General features: G+C 39.8%; 2 protein-coding genes across 7 annotated transcripts in view; one reads left to right on the top strand and one right to left on the bottom strand.

Moving 5' to 3' along the window:
* The window catches only part of LOC137241134 (uncharacterized), a 34,372-nt gene extending 16,735 nt beyond the window's left edge, over positions 1-17,637 (top strand). Inside the window, exons 4-6 of one of the 2 annotated variants that reach the window (XM_067768411.1) lie at positions 9,013-9,092; positions 9,157-9,300; positions 17,352-17,637. In XM_067768411.1, coding sequence (XP_067624512.1) covers positions 9,013-9,092; positions 9,157-9,300; positions 17,352-17,491 — 364 coding nt within the window. In that variant the 3' untranslated portion in view covers positions 17,492-17,637. Of the gene's footprint in view, positions 1-9,012; positions 9,093-9,156; positions 9,301-10,530; positions 10,679-17,351 lie in introns of those variants that run through there. The other variant, XM_067768412.1, reaches the window with a different exon arrangement.
* Positions 1-27,761, bottom strand: part of LOC137241140 (tropomyosin-1-like) — an 857,608-nt gene that overhangs the window by 507,773 nt on the left and 322,074 nt on the right. The window lies entirely within an intron of this gene.

Below are 27,761 nucleotides of genomic sequence, written 5' to 3' on the forward strand. Positions count from 1 at the left end.
TCTCCAAATAAACCAATTTCATTAGGTTTCGTGGTTTGCCAATGCTTTGTATGCGGTAAACTACATCGTTGATCCATTTTACAACTTTGTATGGGCGTTCCCTATTAAACTGCAATTTCGGAGACAACTTTTTTTCGTTGTGGGTTGTATAACAGCACCAAATCTCCTTCCCGAAAGCTTTCTGAATTAATTGCTTTATCATACCTAGCTTTCATCTTGTCACTCATGATCTTGGTTGGTTGTCTTACAAGATCATGTATTTCCTTCATCTCTCCCTCCAATACACGAGAGGATTTCTTGGTATTTCTCTGGGAATCAGCATTTATCCCAAACATCAAATCAGTTGGCAGTCGAAGGTCATTGCCAAGAATCACCTTTGCGGGAGTTTGGCCCGTTGTCTCATGCACTGCCGATCGGTAAGCCATCAAGAATAATGTTATGCGTGTATCCCACTCTTTATGGAACTTGTTCACTACTTTCCTTAAGTCCTTCTCCAATGTTCTATTGAATCGTTTCCACCATATCATCGGACTGAGGATGCAATGCAGTTGACCGTGCTTTTCGAATGCCTAATGTCTTACACATTTCTTGGAATACAGTTGCTTCAAAATTCCTACCTTGGTCACAATGTAACTCCATTGGTACACCAAACCTACAAACCCAATTGTTTATAAACACTTCTGCTACTGTTTCCTCTTCTTGATTTGGAATTTGCTATGCCTCTGGCCATTTGCTGAAATAATCCATAACGACCAGTAGATAATTGTTTCCGAGGTTTTAAGTACGAAACGAACCTGCGACATCCATAGCGATCCTTTCAAATGGTGCACCTGAGTTTTATTGCTTCATCTGACTATGATTTCGGGTTTTGGCTCCTTCGCTCTACTGCAAACCTCGCAGTTGGCAATCCACTCCCTGACCGACTGACGGCAACCAAACCAAAAGAATATCTGCTTAATTTTCACGAGCGTCTTCGTGATCCCCAGATGACCTCCACTTGGACCATTATGCAGCTCGTTGAGAACGTCAGGAATCCTTTTCCTGGGAACAACTACCAGTTTCCTCTTACATTGACCATCCTCATTCTCCCATACTCGATGCAAGCAGCCGGATATCAATTCTAAACAGTTACACTGTGCCCAATTTGACTCAACAATAGGGTTCTCCGCTCAAATCTCCTCTCTATTTGGCCTTTCATTCCATTTCCATCTCAACGCTGCGTGATATGTCCTGACGCGAATCGCTGCCCGTAGAGGTAATTATGAAAATGTTTAATGCTCTCTACCAATGCCAGCAACTCTCTCCGTGCAATTCACTACCTACCTTCTCCTGTCCATCGACCATTTCGTACCAGATAGCGAGTCCAGATTGTCGTCAATTTATGGCAATGGGTAGCTATCCTTTTTCGTGACGTCGTTCAACTTGCGGTAGTCCACGCAATACCTCATTTTTCCATCCTTCTTCTTCACAAGTACCACCAGCTCCATAGACTAGCTAATGGTTCGATTACGCCGCTGTCGCTTTTTTCTTGTATGATTTGACTCACAACTTCCGGCTTTGCCATCGAAACACTACGAGGAGCTTGACGGATCAGCATCGCATCTCCAGTTTCAAATTGATGTTTCACAACGTTGATGCGGCCTGGAATGGAGCCATCCTGGTCAAATATGTTTGCGCACTTTAGGAGCAGTTGTTTTGCCTTATTCTGATAGTCTTCCTCTAGCCCCTCCGTCCATGCCGTGATGTCATTTGAAAGATCAATCTTGATTGCTAAAACGTTCTGAAGCTATTCACAGTTAATAATTACTTCATCCTCTTGGCATCTTCCCAATAAAGCTCCTTGAGTCAGTTTGAATGGTGACTTGAACTCATTGAGTACTCTTACCGTAATATGTCCATCTTGTTTAGGTTTTTCTTACAAGCATTTTCGTTGTTGATTTGTTTGCTGCCTCGACAACCCAAAATATGTTTGTCCCATAATCTCCATCAATCTTTGCCCCGATGACCGCCTCCGATTTTGGTGGTATTTGCTAATTCTCCTCCACCAGCACTTGTTCCCTGCGGTAGCCTTTTTCGTAGCCGAAATTAAGTGGCACATCCATGTTCTTATATCGCATCGTCTTGCTTTGCATGTCGATCTTGATGCATTGGTTGATTAAGAAGTTCACTTCAATTATGATTTCATCAACAATCTCTGCCACTACAAAATTGTGCATTCAAGCAAGAGCTAGCTGTCGCCCTTCCTTCAGCTCTACGCTTACGGCCACCCATATTGTTGGAACTATTACGACCAGTGATTCGATGACGTACAATGTGATCTGGATCTTTTTTGTTGTGATCCCTTCAGTGCTTCCAAAATTATGTCCACCCAATCTGGCCTTTTTACTTCCACGCGATGAGCTTTGTATTCGGGTTTACTCAAAAGTGACGCTGTTTCCTGAGTCAGTGCATGGGATACCGTTTCAGCAAATGTTGGCTTTGGGTATGCGTATGTAGCTGGCTGCGCTTCCACGTCCCGTATGCCATTTATAAAGCTCTGGATTTTTACCCTCTCGCTGTATTCCACGAGTACGCCAGCATATGCTAAATAGGTCAGCCTTTCGACATCCGACGAAACTGCTGCAAAGTCTCATTCGCTTTTTGGTAGCAGTTTTACAACTCAATTTAGTATATCTGTTTCCCATGCTCGTTTCCGCAACATCTCTCGACAGCGACCACTAATGCTTAATGACTGTTCCGTTCGTACTCTGGAATTGTCTTTAAGATACCAGCTCCAGTCTCTTTCAATGCCACGAACAGCGCAGCAATTTTATCTTCAGCATTCCAGTTGTTCAGTGTTGACGTCCTCTCAAATTGAAGTTTGAATACCTGGAAAGGAACAGAGCCGTCAAAAGATGGAATTTTTACCTTTGGATTTCTCTCTGGAACAGCTGGGCGATTTAGTTGTAACTGCTCCAGACGACCTTTTAACGATTCTATCTCGGCATCAATTTTATCCTTATAAAATTTGTGCATCCTGCTCCTCCAACTTCGCAAAGAGCTGCGATGATACCTGCTCCTAAATTTGTGCCGACATTTCAGATATGCGTGCCTCTTGCAGTTCCAGTTGAGATGCCGTATATGTCTTCTGTTCTTCCAATTGTGCTTCAATCTTCGATGTTATGCGTGTCTCCTGCGATTCCAGTTGAAATGTCATTGTCCACTTTTGTGCAGATATTGCAGCCAATAGCATGTTCAAGTCTATGCTCGTAACTCTCTGTGATGTTTCGTTTTTCTCTTCCATTTTTTGAATGTTTCGTGTCCATCAGGACGAAAGACGTATTCGTTCTTGAAGTTCGATCTTGTCGCCGGTTATACTCAATCCACGGTTCTCCAACTCCTTTTTCAGTTCCTGGCTCCTTAATTCACGTAACTTTATCATGTCCAAATTGTATTCGAAATCTCAGGAATTTTTTCAACAATTCCTCCTCCGGCACCAATTGTAAAGAATTTCGGCGATATTCCTCATATTTCAAACTTTCTTCTAACGCTCGAATGGCTAAACTGTTGAATAGTTCACTCCAATTTTCAACATTGCAAACTGATCTTTATTTAGATTACTTTGGGTGTAGTACAATATCACTTACTTAACAAAAGCGTGTTTAAATCAAACTGATTACTCATTCCTCAGCTTGCGCTGCTTTTATACTCTATGTTGTCTCGTCCGCATATTTCTCCGAAGGTCTAGACGTTTCGGCTTCTAGAACTGTTGGATCCCCTGCTTGGTTACCAGCTATATACATGCATATTTGTAGTTAATGTTTGTATACTGGCCATATGCGTGTGTAAGTGTTTGCATAATCCTCCTTTGCATTTCGATCTTGATGCCATGGTCAACTACGAAGTCCACTCCTAATATGACTTAATCAATGATCTCTGCCGCAACGAATTTGTGTAGAACCATGACCTTCCCAATTAAGACTTCACATACCACTTCTCCCTGGACTTGGTTAAACTCGCCAGTGACAGTACGCAGTCTTGCTCCATGTAATGGCTTTACTCTCCTCTTGACCAAATTAGACCAGATTATAGAATGAGATGTGCCCATATCTACAGTCAGTACACGTTCCTTGCCATCCACATTTCCTCTGACGGAAAGACGGCTCGATTTTCTTCCAATTTATGATACAGATATCACAGGACATTCAATAGCTGGAGCAAGTTCTCGATCTTCGCATCTGTCTCGCTCTTGCTCATCTCCTCCAGCTTTGTTCTTAAGACCACACATGCTGTTGAAGCACTAGAATCAGCAATGCAATGTGACCTGACTTCCCGCATTTGAAACATTTGATTACTCTGTCACACCGCTTTTGCCACCCTTTCAGCGCCTCCAATATTGTGTTCACCCAGTCTGGCCTTTCTACTTCCACACGGCGTGGTTTGTATGCTGGTTTACTCAAAAGTGAGGCAGTTTCCTGTGTCAGTGCATGGGATACCGTTTCAGCGAATTTTGGCTTTGGGTTTGCGTATGTCGCTCGCTTCGTTTCGACATCCCGTATGTCGTTTATAAAGCTCTGAATCTTTACCCTATCAGTGTATTCCACGGGTGCGTCCGCATTTGCCAAATGACCAACCTTTCAACATCCGAAGCAAACTCCTGCAAAGTCTAATTCGCTTTTTGGTAACGGTTTCGCAACTCAATTTGGTGTATGTGTTTTCCATGCTCGCTTCCATAACGTCTCTCGACAGCGGCTATCAATTCTTCATAACTGTTCCGTTCGTACTCTGGAATAGTCTGCAAGATTTCAGCTGCAGGCCCTTTCAATGCCACGGAGAGTGCAGCAACTTTATCTTCAGCATTCCAGTTGTTCACTACTGACTTTTTGTCAAATTGAAGCTTAAAGGCCTGGAAAGGAACAGAACCGTCAAAAGATGTAGTTTTTACCTTCGTATTTCTCGTTGAAGCAGCCGGGCGATTAAGTTGCAACTCCTGGATAAGTCCCCTCAAAGCATCCACCTTGGCCTAAATTTTTTCGCGCTTCGAGTTTTGATGATATACCCGCCTCTTGTGCTTCGACTTGTACTGTTATGCGTGTCTTGTTCTTTCAATTGTGCTTCCATCTTGGTTGTTATACGAGTCTCCTGGGATTCTAGCTGTGTTTCCATCTTGCATGTTACACGTGTCTCCTGTGATTCCACCTTGGATGTTATAGGTGTCTCCTGTGATTCCAGTTGCGATGACATGCTGGTGGATATTTGTGATGACCGATATTGCAGCCAATATTATGTTGAAGTCTGTGTTCGCCATTGTCTGCTGTGTTTCATTTTTCTCCCCCCCCCCCCCCCCCCACCCCCCCATTTTGTTGTCTCATCGCCATCAAAATGAAAGACATTCTCTTCTACGTTAATTCCTTCTGATTCTATTGCCTCTCGTAGTCATGTTTGTAGTTCGGATTTATTGCCGTTTGTGTTCAACCCACGGTTCTCCAACTCCTCTTTGAGCTGTTGGATCTTCAAATGAAACTTGGCCATATCCTTGTTGTCTCTTCTGACACCAATTGTAACGAATTTTGGGAAATTCCGCTTATTTGAAACCCTCTGCTAACGGTCGAATAGCTAAACTGTTGAATAAATCACTCCAATATTTAGTATTGCAAACTGGACTTCATTTAGATTACCTTGGGAGTAGTACTTCACAATTAAACTTCTCAACCAATAGCGTGCTTAAATCAAAACTGATTAATCATTCCTCAGCTTGCACTACTTTTATACTCCCTGTTGCCTCGTCCGCATATTCCTACTAAGATCAAGACTTTTCACCTTCTAGAACTGTTGTATCTCCTGCTTGGTAATTTAGCTACTTATATGCGTGTGTATGCATGAGTAACAACTTTGGCTGAAGACTACATGTGTGTGAGTGAGTTATCACTTCGTCACCTTCTATATATGTGTATAAATGATGATTGATGTGTTCATGTACATAAGAGTGGCTGCTTCACGTTTTTGTTGTTGCGTGATTATTTACTAACAGCCTAGTGATGTCAACATTCGTCACAATATTGTGATTATGATATAGATATGACCCGAACTCGAACCAATAATTTTCAATGTGCTGCGGAGAGGGGTGAGAGCAGGGTCCAGTATGCTCTACACTGGGATCTTAAAAAAAATTGCTGCTAATTGTTTGCCTGCATGGATGACCTAGACATGCTGATTAGGGGTAAATTTCTTGTAAAATAAAAATTAAGCCATAAATCAGCCAAGCAAGCATTGGACTGGAGAGCTGGTCTGCACAAATGATTGATCTAACAAGGCTCATGCAGCTCTGGTGATTAGAGTTCTGATAATATTCATTAGGGATCTGACGAATACTCAAAACTACTTCGTGTTGAAGCTGAATTGAGGACGATGACATTAAATCATGTTGTCGATACATTCCTTAAGAGTTCAGAACTTTTTTTGCCGCTAGGTTATAGTATTTTGTTCTCAGTTTAGTCAGATCTCCGAAAGATGTATCCATTGTCTAATTTGGTATTTGAAAACACATCGTCGCTACGACGAAGCTTAAATTTGCAGTATCCCACTTTGTGTAGACTGGGCAAAGACCAATTGGATTCCAAACGTGAGACATGCATCCGTCCGATCATATTTCACATATCCGGTGGAATTTCGCACAAAGGCTTATAGATGGGTCTTTTATCAACTCCTCGTCGCCGTATTTGAATGGCTCCGCAGGAGAACCATCAGCGCCCGCAGTGGCGGAGTGAGAGGGGGAAAGGGTGTATTTGCACCGGGCGCTACTCACAGGGGCGTCAAATGGTTCGCAAATCATTTTTATTATAACTGGTTTCTGGAAAAAATTTTCTATACTAAGAAGGCATGCATATATCCGGAACAGTTGCGACAGGTTGTGGAATAATTGAAAGCATATATACATATGTATTTTTCTCACGTTCAACGTTACGATGGGAATTATTAAAAAATGATCTAACAAAAACTGCCAAACGTGAATCTGAAACACGATGCAGCACCACAATACAAGCGGTTAGCGTTATCGCCAATGGGCTAGAGAGTGTGGTAGAACACAGAGAACAATTTGCAGATTAGCACACCTCAAGTGACACCAGAAGCGAAGCTACAATCCTTTCCAAAATATACTTAATTTTAGTTTCATTATTTCTGGTAGGAAATCTTAAGGAGGATTGAACGTATGCAGCTCAGATTACAAGATCCGGGGATGAATTTTAGAAAAGCGTATCATATTCTTAAATCATTAGTGCCTGCAATATCCGATATTCGAGACACTTTCTGTGAATCAATAGAAAAAGCGAAGTCTCTTTTTGAAAAATGGGGTATTGGTATAATAAAAACGTGTAAGAAGGCGCCGCAAAATGCCTGGAGAATCGGCAAGAGAAGTTGGTCTTTCCGCAGAATGTGAAATTTCTCGCGTTATGAAAAGCGTTCTCGATCGTTTCCAAAAAGAAATATGTACAAGATTTACACGATTTACTTTACTTACTTAATTTGTTTAAACGGTTACGGCCGTCCAACAAGGTGCGCCAGTCGCTTCTTCTCTCTGCCAACCGTCACCAATTGATCACACCAAGGGAGTTAAATCGTTTTCCACCTGGTCCTTCCAGCGGAGTGGGGACCGCCCTCTACCTCTACTTCCATAGGCTGGTTCCGACAGAAACACTTTCTTAGCCGGAGCGTTATCTTTCATTCGCATAACATGGCCTAATCAGCGCAGAAGGTGCGTTTTAATTCACTGGACTATGTTGATGCTGCGCAGAGCTCGTACAGCTCATTGTTAAAACTACTTCGGTACTCGCCAGAGGTCAATAAATCTTTCGAATGACTTTTCTCTCCAACACTCCCAGAGCCGCTTTATCTGATGTTGTCATGGTCCATGCCTCTGCACCATACAGCAGGACGGGTACGATAAGTGACTTGTAGAGTTTAATTTTCGTTTGCCGAGAGAGGACTTTACTTTTCAATTGCCTACCTAGTCAAAGGTAGCATTTATTGGCAAAAGTGATTCTTCGTCTGATTTCAGAGCTGATGTTGATGCTGGTTCCCAAATAAACGAAGTCTTTTACCATTTCGAAATTGTGGCTGCGAACAGTAGCGTGGTTGCCAATGCGCATATGCGCTGACTCTTTGCTCGATGACAGAAGGTACTTCGTGTTGTCCTCATTCACCATCAAACTCATCTTTACCGCTTCTTTTTCCAGTTTGGAGTAAGCAGAACTAACGGCGCATGTGTTTAGGCCAATGATATCAATGTCATCAGCATATGCCAATAATTGCACGCTTTTATACAATATTGTTCCAGAGCAGTTAAGTTCTGCAGCTAGTATAATTTTCTCCAGCATCGAATTAAAGGAATCGCACGATAGGAGGTCACCTCGTTTAGCTTCGAAGGGCTCGGGGAGGTCTTTCCCTATTCTGACTGAGCTGATAGTGTTACTCAACGCCAGTTTGCACAGCCGTATAAGTTTTGCGGGGAAACCAAACAAATTTTTTTCCCCGGGCACAAGAAAATTGCACTACGCCACTGATCGTTCGAGTCTTGTTGTTTTTTAATCTGGTTATTTATATTCTGATTTCGTCATAGTCGGGTGGAGGAACATAAATTCATCGATTGCGGGCTCAAAGTCATCATAAATCCTTGGGCGATAGGTACATCGTTGTCTCCATTTGGAAGGTCAGAGAAGTGTTCCCTGCATAATCTAAGTACTCTCTGAACATCGGTTAAAAGGTCACCGTTTTAATTCCGACAGCATTTTACCCCCGACTAAGAACCTTTCTTCTGTCGTCGAATTTTTTTGCTAAAATTTGCAGGCGTCATTCGTGGTTACGAACAGCTCATGCTCCTCACACTCATGCCTTACTGCCTATGCTTCTTTCCTCCTGCAAAGGCGCCTTGCTTCCTCTCTCAGGTTACAGTAGCGTTCATATACTCTTCTTGTTGTTTACTTTGAAAATATACACAACAGTTTTACAAATTTTGTTTTTTTTCACATTTATTAGCGAATCCAAACAAGTTACAAACGGACAACTTATATTCCTGCCTGATGGTCAATTTTATAAAAACTATGATGATAAACATGGTATGTTACTATAATCATATCTTTCTAAGAAATTTAAACTTTAACTTTTATTTATATTTTGCAGCATATGCTAGTTCCGCTAGTTCCTCTAGTTCCGCTGGAGGTCAAGATATTGATTGGGAACACATTGTGTACAAAATTATAAGTCTTGATTGTGAGAAACTTATCATATATTCGTGCCAGGATTTACCAAATGATAAACACGCCAGTAAGTAATTTTTGTTTTCAGTAAGTATTGCGATTTGTGGCTGCGTTCGAACGCCGCCAGACTAGGTCCCTATTATGCATGTTCGTCACGGAAAGCGAATGGTCTGCAAGATAATTTGAGCGATATAAGTATAAATAGAAACGGTTTTCTTACTGGTGAAAAACCAGTACCAGTGAATACCTTTTCGAATTTTAAGTTGTGTGAACAATGTCTTATTTTACTAAAAGGTATTTCAGTCGACTTATTCTCATTCTCTATGCCATAAAGGCAGTAAAAAAGATATAGCAGCACACGCTAGTACGAGTCTCGCAGATACAGGACATGTATTTTAAAATGTATCGCAATTTATAGTTGATCAGGTCGATCCGTGAGGACGTCAAATAGGATGAATTTGTCCATAGTGCCGTTTTTTGCTAATTATTTTTATTTTTATAAGTTTTTGTTTTTTTTAAATAATTTCTTTGAAATAAATTTTTTTTACCAATATTCTTTACTAATTTTAATGAAATGAAGTTTTCTATTTCGTTACATTTTTACAAATTTTATAATTTTTTTTTTTTGTTCTTGTAACTAATTACTTAATTTTATAGCTTTCATGAAAATGAAATGGTATATTAACTTCGTCCCGAATCACAAAATTGTAAATCATTAACGGAAAATAGATAGGCCCACCATTAAGTATGCCGAAATAATCAGGATGAAGAGCTGAATTGATATAGCCATGTCCGTCTGTCCGTCTGTCTGTTTGTAAGCAAACTAGTCCCTCAATTTTTGAGATATCTTGATAAAATTTGTTGAGCGGGTGTATTTCGGTGTCCGATTAGACATTTGTCAGAACCGGCCGGATCGGAACACTATATCATATATATATCCTCTATATAACCGATTTTTCAGAAACAGAGGATTTTTGTCAAATATTAGTATTATAGTATTTAGCATATATCGTTGTCTAAAAAAATCGAGCAGATCGGTGGTATATATATTATATACCCCATATAATCTGTCATTTTTGCCCATTTTTTACTGCTAGAAGCTTCAAATTTCATCAGATTTCATCAAATACTTACGTTTACGTCATATATTGTTGAAATACGTGATTCGTAGTCACAGTTTTTACATGTAGGCCACAAAAAACGTGAAACTTTGCATCCTCACACAAAGTTCCTACCTATTTTTTTATTTTATATTTTTTCTGTTCACTATATTAATAATATTTCTTATCTTATACAGCCGATTATTTGGAGATTACCAATGGGATAAGATTATTGTTCAGCCCCATTCATGAAAGGTATGAAGTCTTCGGCACTTGTTTATACTCATTTCAAAAAAATACTTAGTTTTTTTACCAATTATTTCCAAAAAAACTCTTTGTTCATTTATTTTACTAGTTCTAAATAAAAATGTTGTTTTTCGATTTCTTTTTTATCAAATTTCTGTATTAGTTTTAATTAAATCAATTCTTTAACAAAATCTTTTCTACTTTTCTTTTTATTAACAAGTTTTATAAGTTCTTAAATTTTTTTATTTCTTTACCATTCGTCTCATAAATTCTTTTTTACATTAAAAACTTAAAAAAAAAAATAAAATTTGTTTGCTAATTTTCTAACAAATTTTCCAGTTAGATATAAATAATTTTTTTTTGTATTATTTTAATAATTCAGTTCCTTTTACTAATTTTTTAAAAAAGTTTTTCTGCTATTTCTTTTAATAATTTAATTAAATTCGTTTGTTTAACAATTTTTTTTTAATATTCTTAATATTTTTTTTTCAACAAATATGTCTAGTTATTTTTATCAAATACATTTTTAATAATTTTTCAAACTACTTACTATTTCTCATTGCAATCAATGATCAAATTGATAGGTAATAAAGATTAAATTTATTTTGTGGAAGCCTTCGGTAGCATAGCGGAGAAGAGAAAATTCCAGTGGCGCCAATACAACCGTGGAAGCAACAGAACAAAAATTTCCAAAAGGTGTAGAAAAATTTAGCTCCCAATTTGATTTTCTGCATTGTTCATCTTATAAGATCAAACACTCTTTTAAACAAGTAAGGAAGTCTAAGTTTGGGTGAAACCGAACATTACATACCAATCTGTACACTTGAAATGCTGTTGTTGTTTGTTTTGTGTTCTTAATAATGTTACAAGGCTGCGTATGCATATTACATATGGTTCTATTCTGAACTAATTTTTCTTCGAGTTATGGCTCCCGAAACATAACAAGTAAGGAAGGTTAAATTCGGGTGTAACCGAACATTACATACTCAGTTGAGAGCTATGGTGAAAACATAAGGGAAAATAACCATTTAGGAAAATGAACCTAGGGTAACCCTGGAATGTGTTGTTTGTACGATATGGGTATCAAATGAAAGGTGTTAATGAATGTTTTAAAAGGGCGTGATTCTTAGTTCCACAGGTAGACGCCGTTTCGAGATATCGCCATAAAGGTGGACCAGGGGTGACCCTAGAATTTGTTTGTACGATATGGGTATGAAACGAAACGGGTTAATGAGTATTTTAAAAGGGAGTTGGCCTTAGTTCTATAGGTGGACGCCTTTTCGAGATATCGCCATAAAGGTGGACCAGGGGTGACTACAGAATGCGTTTGTACAATATGGGTATCAAACAAAAGGTGTTAATGAGTATTTTAAAAGGGAGTGGGCCTTAGTTCTATAGGTGGACGCCTTTTTGCGATATCACCATAAAGGTGGACCAGAGGTGACTCTAGAATGTGTTTGTACGATATGGGTATCAAATGAAAGGTATTAATGAGGGTTTTAAAAGGGAGTGGCCCTAAGTTGTATATATGAAGGTGTTTTCGAGATATCGACCAAAATGTGGACCAGGGTGACCCAGAACATCATCTGTCGGGTACCACTAATTTATTTATATATGTAATACCACGAACAGTGTTCCTGCCAAGATTTCAAGGGTATTTTATTTCGCCCTGCAGAACTTTTTCATTTTCTTCTACTTAATATGGTAGGTGTCACACCCATTTTACAAAGTTTTTTTCTAAAGTTATATTTTGCGTCAATAAACCAATCCAATTACCATGTTTCATCCATTTTTTCGTATTTGGTATATAATTATGGCTTTTTTTTTTTCTTTTTTCGTAATTTTCGATATCGAAAAAGTGGGCGTGGTCATAGTCGGATTTCGGCCATTTTTTACACCAATATAAAGTGAGTTCAGATAAGTACGTGAACTGAGTTTAGTAAAGATATATCGATTTTTGCTCAAGATATCGTGTTAACGGCCGAGCGGAAGGACAGACGGTCGACTGTGTATAAAAACTAGGCGTGCCTTCAACCGATTTCGCCCATTCCAGTAACGGCAATACAACCGTGGAAGCAACAAAACAAAAATTTCCAAAAGGTGTAGAAAAATTTAGCTCCCAATTTGATTTTCTGCATTGTTCATCTTAGGAGACCAAACACTCTTTTAAACAAGTAAGGAAGTCAAAGTTCGGGTGAAACCGAACATTACATACCCATCTGTACACTTGAAATGCTGTTGTTGTTTGTTTTGTGTTCTTAATAATGTTACAAGGCTGCGTATGCATATTACATATGGTTCTATTCTGAACTAATTTTTCTTCGAGTTATGGCTCCCGAAACATAACAAGTAAGGAAGGTTAAATTCGGGTGTAACCGAACATTACATACTCAGTTGAGAGCTATGGTGAAAACATAAGGGAAAATAACCATTTAGGAAAATGAACCTAGGGTAACCCTGGAATGTGTTGTTCGTACGATATGAGTATCAAATGAAAGGTGTTAATGAATGTTTTAAAAGGGCGTGATTCTTAGTTCCACAGGTAGACGCCGTTTCGAGATATCGCCATAAAGGTGGACCAGGGGTGACCCTAGAATTTGTTTGTACGATATGGGTATGAAACGAAACGGGTTAATGAGTATTTTAATAGGAAGTGGGCCTTAGTTCTATAGGTGGACGCCTTTTCGAGATATCGCCATAAAGGTGGACCAGGGGTGACTCTAGAATGCGTTTGTACAATATGGGTATCAAACGAAAGGTGTTAATGAATATTTTAAAAGGGAGTGGGCCTTAGTTCTATAGGTGGACGCCTTTTTGAGATATCACCATAAAGGTGGACCAGGGGTGAATATAGAATATGTTTGTACGATATGGATATCAAATGAAAGGTATTAATGAGGGTTTTAAAAGGGAGTGGCCCTAAGTTGTATATATGAAGGTGTTTTCGAGATATCGACCAAAATGTGGACTAGGGTGACCCAGAACATCATCTGTCGGGTACCGCTAATTTATTTATATGTGTAATACCACGAACAGTATTCCTGCCAAGATTTCAAGGGTTTTTTATTTCGCCCTGCAGAACTTTTTTATTTTCTTCTACTTAATATGGTAGGTGTCATACCAAAGTTTTTTTCTAAAGTTATATTTTGCGTCAATAAACCGATCCAATTACCATGTTTCATCCTTTTTTTCATATTTGGTATAGAATTATGGCATTTTTTTCATTTTTCGTAATTTTCGATGTCGAAAAAGTGGGCGTGGTCATAGTCCGATATCGGCCAGTTTTTATACCAAGATAAAGTGAGATGAGATAAGTATGTGAACTAAGTTTAGTAAAGATATATCGATTTTTGCTCAGGTTATCAAGTTAACGGCCAAGCGGAAGGACAGGCGGTCGACTGTGTATAAAAACTGGGCGTGGCTTCAACCGATTTCGCCCATTTTCACAGAAAACAGTTATCGTCACAGAATCTATGCCCCTACCAAATTTCACAAGGATTGGTCAATTTTTGTTCGACTTATGGCAATAAAAGTATTCTAGACGAATTAAATGAAAAAGGGCGGAGCCACGCCCATTTTGAAATTTTCTTTTATTTTTGTATTTTCTTACACCATATCATTACTGGAGTTGAATGTTGACATAATTTACTAATATACTGTAAAGATATTAAATTTTTTGTTAAAATTTGACTTAAAAAAATTTTTTTTTTTAAAAGTGGGCGCGGTCGCTCTCCGATTTTGCTAATTTTTATTAAGCATACATGTAGTAATAAGAGCCAAATTTCAACATGATATCTTTAACGACGGCCAAATTACAGCTTGCAAAACTTTTAAATTACCTTCTTTTAAAAGTGGGCGGTGCCACGCCCATTGTCCAAAATTTTACTCATTTTCTATTCTGCGTCATAAGTTCAACTCATCTACCAAGTTTCATCGCTTTATACGTCTTTGGTAATGAATTATCGCACTTTTTCGGTTTTTCGAAATTTTCGATACCGAAAAAGTGGGCGTGGTTATGGTCCGATATCGTTCATTTTACACAGCGATCTGAGATGAATGCTCAGGAACCTACATACCAAATTTGATCACGATACCTCTAAATTTACTCAAGTTCTCGTGTTAACGGACTGCCGGACGGACATGGCTCAATCAAATTATTTTTCGATCCTGATGATTTTGATATACACAAACCAACCGTTATACAATCAAAGTTTATATACTCTGTGAGCTCTGCTCAACTGAGTATAAGAAATTGCTTAGTCATAAAAGGGGCGTTGCCACGCCCATTTTTTAAATTTGAAGTTTTTCCTAATTATTGTTATAAATCCACTTGGGAAATGAAATACCATTGATATAAAGCTCTTTTTAGTAAAGATATAGCTTATTTTATTCGTCCACGACCCTTTGAAAAATCTTTAATATAAAAGTGGGCGTGGTTTTTAACCCATTTCGTAAATTTTTTTTTCAAAGAATTCCCTATAGTAAAGGCAACGTCTCTCACGAATTTTGTTACGATAGGTTTCACGATTTTTGGTTTATGATTAATAATATTTGTAAAATTGATTTTATCACAAGTGGGCAGTGCCACCCCCATTTTAAAAAATTTGTTAAAATTTTTATCAAGAGTCTTAATATTAGTCCACTTGTCAAACTTCAACATTTAGGTGTATTGTTTACTAAATAATCAGGTTTTTTGTGTTTTCCAAAATGTTATATATTGTAACGAAATTGCTTGCAAATCCTCTTATTTGCAACCCTCTGCTAAGTTCGTATCGCTAAACTGTTGAATAAATAACTCCAATATTGAATAATTGAAAAATGGCCTTTATTACAGTACTTCACAATAACACTTATACTTTGCAACGAATAGCAAGCTTAATAACCAAACTGATTGATAGCTCAAATGAAACTCTACTATTCAAAATAATTCTGCTATAGCTCGCTAGATAGCGCTTAATCGAAATCTCAAATCAAAACTGAATTCCTTCTTACTCGCCTGCCCCGCTTTTATAGTTTACGCTGCATACTTCTAGGCTCTTCCATTTCCAGAACTTACCAACTATATTCGTGTGTGTATAGTTCTCATTAGTTTCTACTTGTTTACAATTGTCTACTTTTTAGCGCTTCTCAGATGTACATATGTGAGTTTGTAGGTTACAGTCTCCCGCACACACATAAGCGTATAAGTAAATTCATCTGTGTGTGACATCTCATCTCTCGCTGCCTTGTATGTAAATGTTGCTCGTCGGAATGTGTACATATGTGTAGACGCAATTATTGATTCGTTTATGTAGATACATAATGATTGAATTATTGATGTGAATTCACGTCACTGCTTAGCATCGGCCTGGAGATGGCAGCACTCCTTAGTTTTGCTAATATTCGTAACAATATATAAAAAGTGGACGTGGTTATCATCCGATTTCGCTCATTTTCAATACCAATCTATTCTGGGTCCAGATAAGCTCGTGTACCAAATTTGGTGAAGATATCTCAATATTTACTCAAGTTTTCATGTTACCGGACAGACGGGCATAGCTCAATCTAATATTTTTTCGATATTGATGATTTTTATGGCAGTCTATATCTATCTCGATTCCTTTATACCTGTACAACCAACCGTTATCCAATATAATACCTTGTTTACAAGTACAGTTGGGTATAAAAATTCTCTACAACTTAAGAAACATGTAAGAAAATCGTCTTGATTCCACACAGCGTTGCCAAATGTGTCGTATTGGCCGGGACATCCCTGCATGCAACTCTGTAAAGAAGAAAAATTCATCCCTACTGTGGTTCTGAAGAAGGTCAATGTTTGACATTTCCCACACCTAAATATTCACTTTGCATGGGGAAGTGTTGTGTTTTAAAATAACGTTTGAAAAAAGAACCCATAGAATATTGAATTCGCATTAAACACAGTAAACGTATTAATTGTTAGCCTGTTTCATAAAAATATTTGGTATGAAGAAATGAGTTAAAAAAGTTTAATTCTATCTAAAAATTATTTCGCCGAATGAGAAACCCATACAAATTTATAGGCGTTTCTTTTTTTTCAATTGTCCCCGGAAATTTTTAAAAATCCCGGGAATTTGGCTTAAATTTGAGCTTTGTCCCGTTAACACGAAATAAAAATCTGGCAACCCTAATTCCATACTATTCGGGCCATATTTGTGATGGGTTTGAGAATTCTAATTGAAAATCCCAAATTAAAGTTAGCCTTGTTCTCAAACCTGCAACATTAGCTCTAGAAATAAACTCAAACAACAATTGGTAGGCAAATTTTTAATATGGGATTTTCACCAACTCTCAATTTAAGATACGTCAAACATTAAGCAAAAGACAGCTGTTTTGTTGGGCTTTGTGTATTTGTATTTGGAATAGGTTTTAGCTATTTTTTCTACAAAACATTTACACTTGCCGATATCACTGGAAGATAATAGATAAATGCATCCGATGATGAAGAGAGTTGTTTTGTTGAATTTTATACACGGTGGAAAGTACGAAAAAAAAATGACATTGAGCATCGTAATAATTTCGTTAACAAACCAAATTCCAAAGGGGAGGTGGGTAAATCATTCCCACACATCTCTTCAAAATAGTCCCTGAACCAAAAGTCTACGTAATGGATTAGAGTTCAACAATACATTTCTACCTTTAATAAAATTCGAAAAATGCAGGACAAATGGGCGAACGTAATCACAATTTTACATGTCAATCAAAAATCACATATAAACATATTTATAACATTAGTTTCTCTTCCAAAATTTAGAAATGCTTTGGGTTTATACAACACGCTCTAATCCATCCGAGGAAGTCATAAAAGAATACAAGACAATTGCAGAGACCTACGGTTTTAATGTAAATTTACTCGAACCGATCTGTCACGAACCATGCTTTAGATATGTATAGTGTTAAGTTTTAAATATATATGATTAATATCTGCTTTACATTTGTATATACTTTTTGTATATTATAAAAATATAGTTGTCATTTGTATTTGTTAGATATATTATTATAAAACTGAGAATTTTTCAATCTGATTACAAAATATAGAATTGTTTTATTACAAGTTAATATTTTTGCAATAGGTTATAGGACTGTATTGTGAAATTTTTTAAATTTGTAACATGTTTGTTCGGTAATTCTCGGTAAGTTGGCGATTACGTAATTGTATAGCGATAACTACGAGCTGTGGAAATATAGAATGCAGCTTATTATGAAGAAGGAAAAGGTTTGGGATGCCTTTGAAAGTCCTGTTCCTGAATCTCCAGATGCCTCATGGAAACAGAGAGACACGGATGCTTCAATATTATTGAACCGGCGGTTAAAGATACGGAAATGGTTCGGATAAGCAGCTGTACGTATGCAAACGATGCTTGGTCTGTCTTGTAGTTTACCGAGCACATGATACATTGATCACGGCCCTAGAGCCGCGAGATGAAAAGGATCTCACAATGACTCTTGTTGAGAATATGTTAATGGAAGAAACTGAGAAAGAAAATCAACGTTTTAAATATGAGGAATCAATATATGGGATGGTATAATGGTGTGAAGATGATAGCGTGCGACAACATCGCGAGCTTGCGGTGGCTGGAGGAAGTGGTTCCAAACCTCAAGGCGAGGCACGAACGCGCTGTTTGAGGTGGTGGATAAAGCGCAAATCTTCACGGTACCAAAAGTTAAGGTGTAGATACCATACGTGATGAAGTCGGAGGATACACTGCGACTTCTGTATAATCAGAATCCGAACATACCGACACAAGGTTGGAAGGTGCTTACTGTATCTCGGCCTACGGAGGAAGGTCAGTTCTACATCTTCCAAATAAACAAGCAGGCGGAGGATATATTGTACATGCAGCTTGGAAAAATGTCCTTTTGCACATGAAAAATTTACATGCGACTCAGGAAAAGAAGTCCCGAGGATAAAAATCCTAACACGCTAGAGGTGGGCGAAGTCGAAAAGGACCTCAAAAGCCCAAGAGAAAAAAAACAGGTGGAGGTAGCCGACGTCACCACGAAGCTGTTAGAAGAGGACCAACCACCAAATGGTGCTGTGACTCGCACAGAGGAACACCCGGCACAACAGCTACGAGAGGCTGAAGGGGGCCTCGAATACTCTAAACTAAAAGGGTAAGGGGAGTGCGACGACGTCACGACGAAGGTGCTGGAGGGGGACAAACAGCCCAATGGTGCTGCGAGTTATACCGATAAATCTCCAACACAGTGAAGTGGCGTCGAACGAACTCCTCCTAACTCTTGAGGAGTGTTCGTTTGACGTGGCGCTGTTCCAGGAGCCGTGGCTCCCATCTGGAGGAAAGGTTTCTGACCTTAGCGCGCAGGTTTGGCCTTTACTACGCGCAAACGGAAGGACGGGTGCGAGTATGGTAAGGAAACAGCTGCATTCATATATGCTGCCTAATTACACTACTGAGGACCTCGCAGTGGTGGCTGTTGAGCAAAAGAATAAGCAGGCATTTATTCTGGCGTCCTGCTACATGGCCCATGCTGCGGAGGTTCCACCGATGGAGTGCAAAAGGCTAGTACATGAAGAAGGGCGCAAAGGGCCGTTGGTCATAGGCGCAGATGCAAATGCGCACCACAATGCGTGGGGAGCAGTGGCGGCGCTAGGCGTCGGCGACGTCGGCCATTGCCGATGGCCTCTCACCTGAGGGGGCCTCGCAAAAAAGTTTTACAGCTACCTATTTATTTTGAATTTTTAATGACACCAGTAATACCAGGCGTCTACAAACCCATCTTCGACAAAACATTAATTGTCACCCCTTCAACTCAATGCCGCTAGTAACGCAAGTAACTCTCTGTGCTACTCTCCCCTGGGTGACGCCACATTTAGTACTTGTAATATGACTGGTAAGCGACATCTGTAATTCGGTAATCGGAAGTTGCAGCATAATTCGGTAATCGGAAGCTGCAGCGTAATGAGCGGGAGACATCTATTATCGAGATTTGCTGCTAGTCAACACTTCCACTCAATGCCGTCAGTAACGCCAATAACACTTGTGTTAGAGTGCACGGGGTGATACCCTGCTAACTCACAACTAAGCAGCGCCAAAAATTCTCTTGGCCTTATTACGCTAGCATATGGCGTGGTTGCTCTAGGCTCTAGGTAGGGCATGGTATCGTGGCGTAGCGTCAAAACACAGTTGCGTCAGATGGCGCAATGGTGTTAACTCATTGAGTTGATATCGGCCTCGGTATTGGCTTCATGGTATCGAAGCCAAAAACTAAATCGCCAATATCCACCCTTAGTCTGGCAAGACGACAAATTTAAAATGTGTAGAATTTAATCACCGCTAATCGGAGAGTCAAGAAGCTAATGGTGATGTCTTTCTCACTTCGCCCTGTGAAATTGTAGCCACTTAAAATGTTCAGTGCCACCAAAAATTGTAACCATTTTTACAAAGAAATGCAGTTCGTGTGGTTGTTCGCTGTCAACCACGGTTGCCACTTTGGGTCCATTTCGACCAAATTTGGTCCGCTCCAAGCCCGTTTGGTTCGCTGGTCCTTTTTTTCAATTTTGGTCCTCTTTAGGCGAGCCGTCACGATTTTGGTACTTTGATTTGAATTTTGTTACTTTCATAATAATACGCAACGCTGATAAAAAATTTGCTTATTTGAACACCCTGTGAATGAAATCGATTTTCAGTAACTCTCACCAACAGAGCCGACAGCTATTGGCCGGTTTTACATAGGACGCTTTGTCGTGTAACATTGTGCGTGTCTCGAAGTAAGTGGCGTTAGTGCAATACAATTAGCAAATTTAATGTCAGATCCCGAAATAAAAGCATATATGCTGTTCCTCGCCCATATTCTTAAAATTATAAATACTGTAACGAATTTGCTGCAAATCCTCTTATTTGCAATCCTCTGCTAAGTTCGAATCACTAAACTGTTGAATAAATAACTTCAATTTTGAATAATGGAAAAATGGCCTTTATTTAAGTACTTCACAATAACACTTATACTTTGCTACTCGCTGGCTTAATAACCAAACTGATTCATAACTCAAATGAAACTCTACTATTGGCCGCCAGATCGCGTGCTTAATCACTAACTGATTGATAGCTCAACTCAAACTGAACTGAATTACAGCGCCTCTACATCTGTCGCCTTTTATACTCTTTGGTTTCCTCGTTCGCATTTTCTAGAATCTACTAGCATTGTCCACGAGCTCTCAAACTTCTCAGCTATAACTAAAATTGCACAATTTTATACATCTTTTAGGCGCTTCCAGAATCTACTAGTCCAGTAGCTCTCAAACTTCTCAGATATATGCATGTGTTAGTGCATTGACTCTCCGCTGCTCGTATACGTACATGGTACATATATTTAGACGCAGTTATTGTTTCGTTTATGTAGATACATAATGATTGAATTATTGATGTGAATGTTTGTAGTTTACAGTCTCTCGCGCACACATAGGCGTATAAGTAAATGCATCTGTGTGTGACACCTCTCGGCTGCCTAATATATGTGTATACATCAGGAACATTCATTTCATAGCACAATTGTGCCCTCTGAATTCACACGCATATGATTCGCTCTGTCGTCGTTAATTGAGTTAGTCGTCGCTTGGCACTTGGCGTAGCAACATCAGTGGTGGGTATGGGCAGATCGGTATCAAAATATGTATGAAAAATTATGCGCGATAAACATGTCCGTTGCTTGCTAGTAAGCGACTAAATGAAAAATCAATGTACCCGCACGATCATCGCGACCTTTGCCCTCTCACTAATACAGATGCACTTTCAGTTTTGAATGGCCCTGGTATACATGATTTGATTATTGACGTAAATATCGCTTAGCATGGCCTTAGTGATGGTGTAGCTTAGTGATGCTAATATCCGTGACACTGCCCTCCACCTAAGTCTGATCGCTCCGATCAGACAAATCTCTCGGTCTAAACGCTGCTAATCTCTCCAAATGAACCACTTTTATTTTGGTTCGTGGTTTGGTAGTGGTTTGTATGCGACTTTGTATGGACCTTCCCAGTTACACTGCAATTTCGGGGACAAACCTTTTTTTCGTTGTGGGTTGTATAGCAGCACCAAATCTCCTTCCTGAAACCCTTCCGAATTAATTGCTTTATCGTACCGCGCTTTCATCTTGCAACTCATAATCTTTGCTCGTTGCCTTACCAGATTGTGTATCTCTCTCAGCTCTTCTTCCAAGACACCAGTGGATATCTTGACATTCCTCTCCGCATTGGCATCTATCCCATACTTCAAATCAGCTGGCAGTCGAAGGTCATTGCCAAAAATTACCTTTGCGGGAGTTTGGCCCGTTGTGTCATGTACTGCCGATCGGTAGGCCATCAAGAATAATGATATGTATGTATCCCAGTCCTTATGGTACTTGTCTACTACTTTCCTTAAATGCTCCTCCAATGTTCTATTGAAACGTTCCACCATACCATCGGACTGAGGATGCAATGCAGTTGTCCGTGTTTTCCCAATGCCCAAATTCTTGCACATTTCTTGGAACACAGCTGATTCAAAATTCCTGCCTTGGTCAGAATGTAACTCCATTGGTACACCATACCTTGCAACCCATTTGTTTTTAACCACTTCTGCTACTGTTTCTGCTTCTTGGTTTGGGATTGGGTATACCTCTGGCCATTTACTGAAATAATCCATAACCACCAGTACGTATTTGTTTCCGCGGTTGCTAGTAGGAAATGGACCTGCGACATCCGTGGCGATCCTTTCAAATGGTGCATCTGAAATATACTGCTTCATCTGGCCATGACTTCGGGTTTTGGGCCCTTTCGCTCTTTTGCATACCTTGCAATTGGCAATCCACTCGGTGACCGACTGACGGCAACCAACCCAATAGAATCTCTGCTTAATTTTCTCGAGTGTCTTCGTGATTCCAAGATGACCTCCACTTGGACCATTGTGCAGCTCGCTGAGCACGTCAGGAATCCTCTTTCTGGGAACAACTATCAGTTTCTTCTTGCATTGACCATCCTCACTCTCCCGTACTCGATGCAGGCAACCGGATATCAATTCTAAACTGTTCCACTGTGTCCAATATGACTTCGCAATGGGACTCTCTGCTGACATCTCCTCTCTGCTTGGTCTTTCGTTTCGTTCGAGCCCTTGCATAACATGTGACAGATCTGTATCTTCTAGCGTACACTTTCTTAGTTGTTTCTTGTCCCATTCATCCGTACACGTTATATTCATTAGCCGGACATCTATAATATCTTCTTTAGCCTCGGCCTTTGAGCAGTGCTTGCATTCCAGACTACATGGTCTTCGTGACATTGCATCAGCATTTCCATGGGTACTACCTTTTCGATGCTCAATGGAAAAGTCATAGCTTTGTAGTCGCTCGATCCACCGTGCCAATTGTCCTTCCGGATTACGGAACTGCAGAAGCCATTTCAACGCTACGTGATCTGTCCTGACACGGAATCGCTGGCCGTAGAGGTATTTGTGAAAATGTTTAATGCACTCTACCAATGCCAACAGCTCTCTCCGCGTAACACAGTAGTTCCTCTCTGGTTTTCCAACTGAACGGCTGTAATATGCAACTACCTTTTCTTGTCCATCGACCAGTTGTGATAAAACGGCTCCTATAGCATATCCGCTCGCATCTGTATCTAGAATAAACGTTGATCCTGGAATCGGGTATGCCAACATTGGGGCAGTGCACAACCGCTCTTTCAATGTTTGGAAATCTACTTCTTGCCCCTTCTTCCATTCAAAAGCTTTATTTTTTCTTGTTAGCTCGTTGAGACTATGGGCTACGCTGGAAAAATTTGGTACAAATCGGCGGTAATATGTGCACAGCCCAAGGAAGTTTCTCAATTCATGCAGATTCTGTGGTCTTGGCCAATCCTTTACTGCCTCTATCTTTTCATTCGCTGTACAGACACCTTCTGTCGTTACTTTGTGGCCCAAATAATTTTCTTCCTTTTTAAACAGCGTACACTTTTTGGGACTTAACTTCAGACCAGCGCCAGCTATTCTCTGGAAAACTTCCTCCAAGTTCTTAAGATGTTCATCAAAACTCTTTCCCAATACGATGATGTCGTCCAGGTACACCAAGCATGTTTTCCAATGTAGTCCTTTCAGTACCTGGTCCATGAGTCTCTCAAAAGTAGCTGGTGCATTACAAAGTCCAAAAGGCATCACTGTAAATTGCCAAAGACCATCACCGGCACTGAAGGCTGTTTTCTCTTTATCTTCCTCCTTCACTTCAACTTGCCAGTAGCCACTTTTCAAGTCCAGTGTGGAAAACCATTTCGTACCAGATAGCGCGTCCAGAGTGTCGTCAATTCTTGGCAACGGGTAGCTATCCTTTTTCGTAACGTCATTCAACTTCCGGTAGTCCACGCAAAACCTCATTTTTCCATCCTTCTTCTTTACAAGTACTACCAGTGAGCTCCATGGACTAGCTGATGGTTCGATGACGCCGCTGTCACTGATTCTTGTATGATTTGACTCACAACTTCCCGCTTCGCCAGTGGAACACTACGTGGAGCTTGACGGATCGGCCTCGCATCTCCAGTGTCAATTTGTTGTTTGACAACATTGATACGGCCTGGTTTGGAACCATCCTGGTCAAATATGTTCGCATATTTTATGAGCAGTTGTTTTGCCTTACTCTGATAGGCTTCCTCTAGCCCATGCGTCCATGCCGTGATATCATTTGAAAGATCAGTATTTCTAGATGAAACGTGTTCCTGGAGCTGTTCACAGTTAATAACTAATTCGGCCTCTTGGCATCTTCCCAAAATAGCTCCTTTGGTCAAATTGAATGGTGACTTGAACTCATTGAGTACTCTTACCGGAATACGTCCATCTTGTTTTGTCATAGCCAGGGTTTTTCCTACAAGTATGTTCAGTGCTGATTTATTTGCTGCTTCGACAACCCACAATTTGTTTGTCCCACAATCTCCATCAACCTTTGCCCAGATGACTGCTTCTGATTTTGGTGGTATTTGCTGACTCTCTTCCACCAGCACTCGTTTACTGCTGTAGCCTCTCTCGTAGCCGAAATTAAGTGGCACATCCATGTTCTTATATCGCATCGTCTTACTTTGCATATCGATGTTGATGCCTTGGTTGATTAAGAAGTCCACTCCAGTTATGATTTCATCAACAATACCTGCCACTATAAAATTGTGTAGTACCGTGACGTTCCCAATTGCTACTTCACATTCTACTTCTCCAATTACCTGGGTGTCTTCTCCAGTGGCTGTACGCAATATTGCTCCATGCAATGGTCTTATCTTCTTGTTGACTAAATCCGCTCGAATGATGGAATGAGATGCACCCGTATCTACAGTCAGTAAACGTTCCTTTCCACCCACATGTCCTCCGACACTAAGATTGCTCGACCTTCTTCCAATTTGTGAGATAGAGATTATGGGGCATTCAATTGAGGGAGTCAGCTGTCGCCCCTTGTTGCTGACTCGCTTTAGTTTAACGATTGATTTGTCTTGGAGATTTGCTCATCTCCTTCTGCTCTGCGTTTACGACCACCCACATTGTTGGATCTGTTAGGGTTGGTGTTACAATAACGCGCCATATGCCCTGGCTTTCCACACTTAAAGCATTTGACTGCATCATTATTCTTCTGCTGCGTACCCTTCAATGCTTCCAAAATTGCGTCTACCCAGTCTGGCTTTTCCACTTCCACGCGATGAGCTTTGTACGCTGGCTTACTCAAAAGTGAGGCTGTTTCCTGAGTCAGTGCATGCGATCCCGTTTCAGCAAACGTTAGTTTTGGATTCGCATATGTAGCCTGCTTCGTTTCCACATCTCGTATGCCATTTATGAAGCTCTGGGTTTTTACCCTTTCAGTGTATTCCACGGGTGCGTCCGCATTTGCAAGATGAGCCAATCTTTCAATATCTGAAGCAAACTCCTGCAATGTCTCATTTGCTTTTTGGTAGCGGTTTTGCAACTCAATTTGGAATATCTGTTTCCTATGCTCGCTTCCGTAACGTCTCTCTAAAGCGCTCATCAATGTTTCGTAGTGGTTCCGCTCGTACTCTGGGATGGTCTGTAAGATTTCCGCGGCAGGCCCTTTCAGTGCCACGAACAGAGCTACAAATTTATCTTCAGCATTCCATTGGTTCACTGCTGCGGTCTTCTCAAACTGTAGCTTAAAGACCTGGAAAGAACAGAACCGTCAAAGGATGGTGTTTTACCTTTGGATTACTAGTTGATACTGCTGGGCCATTTAGTTGCAACTGCTCGATACGTCCTCTCAAAGCATGCACCTCGGCCTCGATTTTTTCTTCAAACTGTAAAATTTTTGTATCTTGCGCCTCCAACTTCGAGGAAATACGTCCTTCTAGCTCTTCCAGTTGAGCAGAGATCTGCGATGATATCTGTGCTGAAATTTGAGCCGACATTTAGAATATCCGTGCCTCTTGTGCTTCCATCTTCGATGTAATCTGTGTCGACATTTCTGACATACGCATTTCTTGTGCTTCAATCTTCGATGTTATTCGTGTCTCTTGGGATTTCATCTGTGATGACATATACCTTTTCTGTTCTTCTAGTTGAGATGACATATACGTTTTCTGTTCTTCTAGTTGTAATGACATGTTGGTGGATATTTGTGATGACATTTCTGTTATACGTGCCTCTTGCGCTTCCATCTTGGATGTTACTGTCGATGTTTGAGCAGTTATTGCAGCCAATATCATGTTCAAGTCTGTGCTGGTAATTGTCTGCGATGTTTCGTTTTTCTCTTCAATTTTTGTTGTTGTCTCGTCCCCATCAGGATAAAACACATACTCGTCCACATCAATTCCTTCTGCTTCCATTGCCTCTCGTAGCCGTGCCTGAAGTTCGAGTTTAACGCCGCTTGTATTCAATCCACACGGCTCTCCAACTCCTTCTTCAGTTGCTGTATCTTCAATTCACTGAATTTTGCCATGTCCAAGTTGTATTCCCAATCTTCGGAATTTACTCAACAATTCCTCTTCTGACACCAATTGTAACGAATTTGCTGCAAATCCTCTTATTTGCAATCCTCTGCTAAGTTCGAATCACTAAACTGTTGAATAAATAACTCCAACTTTGAATAATGGAAAAATGGCCTTTATTAAAGTACTTAACAATAACACTTATACTTTGCTACTCGCTGGCTTAATAACCAAATTGATTCATAACTCAAATGAAACTCTACTATTGGCCGCCAGATCGCGTGCTTAATCACTAACTGATTGATAGCTCAACTCAAACTGAACTGAATTACAGCGCCTCTATATCTGTCGCCTTTTATACTCTTTGGTTTCCTCGTTCGCATTTTTCTAGAATCTACTAGCATTGTCCATGAGCTCTCAAACTTCTCAGCTATAACTAAAATTGCACAATTTTATACATCTTTTAGGCGCTTCCAGAATCTACTAGTCCAGTAGCTCTCAAACTTCTCAGATATATGCATGTGTTAGTGCATTGACTCTCCGCTGCTCGTAAACGTACATGGTACATATATGTTGACGCAATTATTGTTTCGTTTATGTAGATACCAGGCATGCTTAACCAACGAAACGATATCATTTCGTTACGATAATCAACGTTAATAAACGAAACGAAGTCATTTCGTTTCGTTTATTAACGTTAAGAACGTCAAAATAACGTTAATTTGACGATCTTAACGTTAATAAACGAAACGAAATGACTTCGTTTCGTTTATTAACGTTGATTATCGTAACGAAATGATATCGTTTCGTTGGTTAAGCATGCCTGGTAGATACATAATGATTGAATTATTGATGTGAATGTTTGTAGTTTACAGTCTCGCGCGCATACATAGGCGTATAAGTAAATGCATCTGTGTGTGACATCTCTCGGCTGCCTTATATATGTGTATACATGATTTGATTATTGACGTAAATATCGTTTAGCATGGCATAGCTTAGTGATGCTAATATCCATGACAATACCTTAAATAAAGAGTTCCAATCAGAAAAGATTCGTCTGCTATTCCTATACCATCAAACTGAAGCACACTTCAAGCTTATCTTGAGCAACTTCATGCATAATGAGTACATAAAAAATATTTCGTTGTTTTATAGCTTTTAAACGGTTAAGCGTCTCTTAAGTAAGTAAGTAAGTAACTAGTAGTGAACAGCCGAGGCATTGTTAAATAAAGCCCTGCTAAAAATCCAATGTAACTAGGCTCTGTTGAT

The sequence above is a fragment of the Eurosta solidaginis genome, chromosome 2 (genome assembly GCF_040869045.1).
Source record: "Eurosta solidaginis isolate ZX-2024a chromosome 2, ASM4086904v1, whole genome shotgun sequence".
Taxonomy (NCBI): domain Eukaryota; kingdom Metazoa; phylum Arthropoda; class Insecta; order Diptera; family Tephritidae; genus Eurosta; species Eurosta solidaginis.